This window comes from Sinocyclocheilus grahami, unplaced genomic scaffold (assembly GCF_001515645.1).
Source record: "Sinocyclocheilus grahami isolate Dianchi unplaced genomic scaffold, SAMN03320097.WGS_v1.1 scaffold985.1, whole genome shotgun sequence".
Lineage (NCBI taxonomy): Eukaryota > Metazoa > Chordata > Actinopteri > Cypriniformes > Cyprinidae > Sinocyclocheilus > Sinocyclocheilus grahami.
The window spans coordinates 65,806-72,733 of record NW_015506164.1 but is presented as its reverse complement, the minus strand read 5'-3'; the positions used below and the strand labels follow the sequence as shown (position 1 = coordinate 72,733).

General features: G+C 36.7%; 1 protein-coding gene across 1 annotated transcript in view; it reads left to right on the top strand.

Annotated features, from left to right (window-relative positions):
- LOC107565166 (NACHT and WD repeat domain-containing protein 2-like) overlaps positions 1–6,928 on the top strand; it is a 61,724-nt gene that overhangs the window by 4,167 nt on the left and 50,629 nt on the right. Inside the window, exon 2 of the mRNA XM_016250383.1 lies at positions 1,236–1,407. Coding sequence (XP_016105869.1) covers positions 1,236–1,407 — 172 coding nt within the window. The remainder of the gene's footprint in view (positions 1–1,235; positions 1,408–6,928) is intronic.

The window sequence follows — 6,928 nt, the reverse complement described above, 5'->3', positions numbered from 1 at the left end:
CCCAAACTAAAGAATAATAATGTGCATTTGATGAGATATAACTGCAGTACAAGATTATGAGATGCATTATTTGAATGCTTGGCCAAAGAGATGTGTCTTTAATCTAGATTTAAACAGAGGGAGTGTGTCTGAACCCCGAACGTTATCAGGAAGGCTATTCCAGACTACATCTGACCACGCTGTGTTTTTGTCATCATTTACCCAACTCCAGAATAAAACTATAAATTCTTAAGGGAGTACTCAATACAGTTACGTTTAAACAATTCAGAGATTAACCACAGTGACAGCCTCATTTTAAAACCGAGTCGCCACCCTTTAATTTTCAGGACACACATTTAGGTAAACATGTGCTGTGTAAATGGAACCATACTGGACAATTAGTTTGTCACTTCACGCTGTACAATTTGTGGGTATTTACTTGTTTATCAAATAACATTGTTAAATAAGCTTTTAAGTATTGTGGATGCAGCCATCCTTATAATATTCACTTGAATCACTGCCTTAATTCACAGTAGCATACTGACTGCATGAATAGTGTACTTGAAAATCAAACGCATGGATTATTTAATAATAGCAATGTGGATATGAGTGGATTATTTAATAATAATGATGAAATTCTAGAAAATCTTAAAAGATATTGAAAATATTACTCAGCAATTAATAAACAAATCCAATCGCGATGCGAGTTCATCTGTCAAATCTAGTACGCTATTCCAAATTTAGGCACTGTTACTATGGTTACGACTAAGGTGAGAGTAGAAAATGATATACTGTAAATGATAACTGCTGTGTACACATTAACTTTAGAGATTCACACCCATTTATAATTATTTTTGTCAACTCCAAACACTTGACTGTGTGAGCGCAATCTTTTATTCATTAAAATAAAGCGGCTCATAAAAGTCAGTGTTTAATGAGTCACGCTTTATATTTTTGATTAACTAAAAAGAACTGACTCATAAGAGAAATTTGTGTAACAAAATGAAACTGCTTTTGAATAGGAACCAGTTCACATTTGCCATCACATTGGTTTAGTTGCTAAGCGGATTTGCTTCATTGACCAACAGAAAGCTGCTTGGTTTGAAACTGACTTCAATGTGAGCTAAGCTTCATACATCACTACACCACTGACAATAGTAAAATAAACTTTTTGTTTTTACATTCATCCATTCAATCCCTTCAGTATTTAAAAACCATAGTTCTGGGTTCCTAAACATGTTAAATTCTGTTTGCAGCCGTGTTGGAAATCGCCACCCATGTGGCCGTCCGGAGCAAGCAGCAGGCAGCCCTGTCCCCGTGAATCTGCTCTGCGCAGAGCAGCCATCAGTGGCAACGTCCTTGCGCTCCCACCGTTCCATGTCCCAACGGGCAGGAGTGTCCGGGTCTTCATCTGTGCCAACCCTGACGGTAAGAGCATGCAGTAGCTTTTCCCCACACTGTAAATTTAATATATACACACACTACACTACACAAGTTTATATATATATATATGTAATGTTTAGAGTTCTTGAGGAACATATGGTTCCTCACAGAACTGACCTTTTGAAAGGGTGTCTAGAGCTTCTACAGAATATTCTGCCAGTGTAATTTAGTGTTCCTCAGATCAAATATCTTTAATTTTTATAATTTATATTATTAATGATAGGTGCGTGAATCAATGTGTATGTGAAATTGAGAATAACCTGAACCCAAGGACCATACTATTTGCAATGAACACTCTGTTCTGTCAACTAGATTGACACCTGTTAATGCACAAGCGATATGCAAGACATGCTTTATCATCCACTGTGTTAATGAACCAGATTTTACAGTAATGAATTCAGATGTCAATGACAGTTCCACATCATGCCATTTCATAACACATGCTTGTCTAGAGCTTCTACAGAATATTCTGCCAGTGTAATTTAGTGTTCCTCAGATCAAATATCTTTAATTTTTATAATTTATATTATTAATGATAGGTGCGTGAATCAATGTGTATGTGAAATTGAGAATAACCTGAACCCAAGGACCATACTATTTGCAATGAACACTCTGTTCTGTCAACTAGATTGACACCTGTTAATGCACAAGCGATATGCAAGACATGCTTTATCATCCACTGTGTTAATTAACCAGATTTTACAGTAATGAATTCAGATGTCAATGACAGTTCCACATCATGCCATTTCATAACACATGCCGCCATCCTCAGAGATATGGCCGTTGCTAATGTCTGCAGGACCACTGTCCCATGTGCTTTGACAAGAGCAGCAGTGACAGCAGTTAGTGGAGCCGTCTGTCTCAGCACTGAACACAGGTTTCAATGTTTCACAAAAACACAGGCCAAGCAACCGTGACACAAAATATTGTGTTGCTCTTCAGTCTCTAATATTAAAATAAGGGAGCTCTCAGTGTTCAACTTGCTTGTGGCTATCGGAAAGTGGTTAACTGAGTGGGAATTTCTTGCTCCTATCCTGAGAAATCATTGATGGGTCATCATTCCCACCATTGATTGCTCATTTTTACATCTTAAGGCTTAAACCCAGTGCTGTTTAGAATTGACCTCAGATTTAATGAGTGCCAGGGGAACTAGACGGCACATATGCAGTCATAGATTTAAATATGGGCTGCAGGGAGACCTTAAAATAGTACTTCTAATCTAGGAGTAAACAAGCCAAGGGAAAGTATAAAATGGGTTAGGAGGGAGATAGAGAAAGAGAAATGAGTGCAGAAAATTGAGGATGAAGCGAAAGGAGGGAAGATACGGGGGAATAAATTAGATTGGGGCAAGGATGTCTTAAATAAAATGATGACCTTTCAGGTTGGAGGATTAATGATAAAGACTCCTCTAAACTGCAGCTATAACATAGGTGCCCTTGTCTTGTTCCACCTGTAGCTGCATAGGTCATTGTTTATTGTTATTAAATAATAGAATAATTATTTATTTAAAACAATTATTTAAAAATTATTGGTCACACTTTATATTAGGTGGCATTAACTACTATGTACTTACCTTTTATTTTTTTTACAATATACTTATTATGTACCTATATGTTGGTGCATTGTAATTATATTTAAAATGACTTGCATTTAATTAACTTTTGTAGTTACGCCGTTAACTTCATCAATTAATTTATGCCACTCATGCTGGAATATTGTAAAGAGAGTGAGTACGAAGCCACTTCTCTACTGCAATAGAAAATACTACAGGGATTTTGTTTTGGTCAATGCAGTCAGCCCTGGAAATCCAGCTGCTTGAAGATACTTTAGTGAGAGGCAGAGGTGATGCTCTGTGCTGAGAGAGTGTGAGGTGAAGTGTAGAATATGATGTACTGGACCTGTAGATGCACAACTCAGATGTGATGTGTAGATACACTAGTAACATAGTGTTGTTTGGTGATGAGAAGAGCAACAAAAAAAAAAAAATGTTTTACCCACAAAGACAATGGGGAAATCAAATCAGTATCTGTATGTCCGAAGAAAGCAGAAAAGGTCTGAAGCCAGAAGACAGAAAAACAGACAAAGGCATAAAAAAACATAAACATTGGTACAGCATACACAAGGTGGAAAGATTTGATGGCGGAGAAAATCCAGAGTAGTGATGCCAAAGTTGCTTCTTTTTTTGTTGGACCGCTCTCTAATACTCACTACTGTCAGTGTAATTTACATAAAACCATGTCAATAGATGGCTGTATAGCATCTAAAACCATTGTGGTATCAGTACTTAAAGTACACAAAGAACAGCTGTGGCTGTGCTAATGCTAGTTAAAGAACTACTGAATGCACCTTTAAAACTATAAGAATGTTTGGGTTCTTAGTGACATCAGCCAATTAGCATTGCCACAATTTTATTTTCACAGGCTCCAAAGTGAATAGTTACATGGCATTTACAGCTTAGTTTATTGGCTCAAAAAAGAAAACAGATAAGAGATAGCAGATAGCATTCTCCAGGTATTATATCACTTCTTAGTTGAGTCATTATTATTGTGTTAGGCTAGTTGGCAAACTTGAGCAAACCGAGTAATGTGTTATTAGTGCGTTTCGAGAGTATCATCCTATGAAGGGCTTATTTATAATAATCTCTTCATATTACATTTTGACAGTATTTTACCGGAGAAAGGATTTACACACTTCAACATTTAATGCAAAATTGCTTCATAAGCATTGCATTCAAAACACTCAAATGGCTTATAATAATGATGGATAATTATGTGCTTTGAATATTCAGAATATATTTTGCCTTTGAGCATGTGGTATTTAGTTTATTAATGCCATGTAGCTAATGGATTGCCAACAGGAATGTGTTTTAGTCACAGATGGGATTTCATTCAGTCGTTAAACACATACGGTCAGGCGCCTTTGATGGGGAGCAATTCTCATTCCGTCGTCCTCCATCTTGCGACCTCACCTAATCTCTAGTCTTGTGCTTCAGCATCAGACAACTGTATCAATACTGAACTCATCTATATGCGACCATCATTTCAGAGCCCGTGCTGCTGGAGACATGTGAGAACCCCTGGGATACAACTGCACAAAAGCTTTACCCCAAATTATAGACATGATTGGACAGAGCATTGAGTGAGATGCATGCTTGCAGTTTGAGATTCCAAATGATGCAGACAGTAATAAACTATTAAAGCATGTTTAGAACATGCTAAGTGACTGTAGAAAGCTTTTATCTTAAAATGTAATTTATGTTAATGTGGGGTGGCATCTATTTCTGTCAAAACTTACATACCATACAGCTCTAAAATTTAGGCCTAAATATATATATACTGTACATACACACATATGCTTTTAAGAACCCGTTTGTGACAGTGTTGTTAGACTCCTATCTGATGGGCTTTTCTGAAGCACTTAGACGTAAAGCAGAAAGAAATTAATCGTGAATCACTTTATCAAATAAACATTGGATTCACTCACAAGATATTATGCAAATTTGTCACATGACATGCAGATGATTTATGGTTGTACTAATTCATTTCATCAATTTAGTTTGTAAATTGTGGCCACTGTGTTTCCTCGTTTTAGTTTGTAAATCATGGCACTGATTCAGTGTTAATTTTGTTGCCGAATAATTTTCACCATAATTTTCGTCACAGACATTTTTTCAACGATGAAATGATAACGAAAAAAAAAAAAGAATTTTGAATGACAAAAACTATGACGAAAATCCGTTGACATTTGATGCATTATTGCATTTAAAAATGATAGACGGAGAGCAACAGAATGGCACTAAAATGCAGGTATCACGAAACAGGGTTTTGAGCTGTTTTTAACTCAGATGCACATAAGATACACTAAAAACAGCATGATACATTATAATGGTGAAAAATCTAACATTTAGCATATGTTTATGTAGAAAAACAACAGATGGACACAAGAACGCATTATGTGTGAGAACAGCCTCTAAGTCCTGGAATGGGTAACATTTTATTTTGATAGTCCACTTCAATTGCATGTCAGCTACCAGTCATTAGTATTAGTAGACAATCTGCTTAAAATCTGCTAACACTTTATTTTGGTGGTCCCCCATTCTACTAACTGTAAGTCACTTTGCAATTACATGTCAACTTATTCTACTAACCCTAACCAAAGTCATTTCACTCAGTGGCCATCTTTGAAACGCCTCTCGGGCATGCAAGTGCAGCTCCTATCTCTTTGAATGGGGAAACATCAAATTCTCCAAAACTATTCACCACGCTTACGATTAATTTTCATATTTGAAATCACCAATGAAATCTGACAACAACTGTCTCATAAATGTTGTTTCTTTTGCTCAAATAAAAATGCTTATTTTTCAGGCTAGACCAGCCAGTGTGCATACGCAGTCCTAAGCGTACATCTCAGAATGCAGAATGTTTTTATAGTAACCGGGATGCAATGACTTTACGGATTAGCGATTGGTTCTTTTATTCAGAAGGCGGGGCTTCCTTTGATAGAACGGCTATATTGAGCGTTGCATTTTTCCCCATTCAAAACTATACGATTGACACATCTTGGGTATTCTATAGTCTTTGTCCTAACCTAACAGTCTACTAATACTCTAATTAGAGTTAGCTGTGTATTAGTTGCCATGTAGTTACAAAGTTGCTTATAGTTAGTTGAACATCTAAAGTGCACTCTAAAAAAAAGTTTTTTGTTGTTTTTTTTACCCAAATGCTGGGTTCAGCCTGTTGGGTCATTTTATTGGTTTTTTTTCATTATTTTCTAACATTGTTGCTGGGTAGTTTTTCTGTAACTCAGCTGCTGGCAATACAAATGATGAACTCCCTCACATACCTACCCAGTGCTGGGTCAGTGTAACCCAGCATTGGGTAGTCTGTGCCAAACTGGTTACAACTGGATAAATTTGTCAATGGTCATTCTGTGTTCTGTCCTGAGAGAACTTCCTGAGGGGAAACTTACTGTACAAATAGGAAAATGTCTGTAGTCTCACATTTTTCCTTTTTTGTTTAAATGTACGTCGCAACGTGTGCTTGGAATGCTAGCCTTCTACAAACGACACCATGGAAGTTTCACCTCCCACCAAACGAATGCGTGAGCAGGGCTGAAACACGATGCAACTTCACTGTTATATGTAAAGTTTCCACGCACTCCACTGACTACAATAGGAACGCTATTGATCCAGCGTGCTAGTAACGCAGTTGTGGTCGCGCTATGCGTTTGACGGGTTGAAACTTAAATGTCTGACAGATCAGATGTCACAAGGTAAAGCTGTTTTTGATGTAACTTTTCAAACATGAATGTAAGTCCACTTGTCATTTAATTAATTGGAACAGCCTTCTGTTTCTTCCCACAGATTTCCATTGACTGCTTGTGCTGCTCCTATCACGTCTTAAAAAGTTTACTGAATGTTTTTGAGTATTTTATTATTGTAATAGACTGACTTGCCATTGAATAAAAAATATTGTATATGAACTGTTCTTGTCTTTTTATATATATA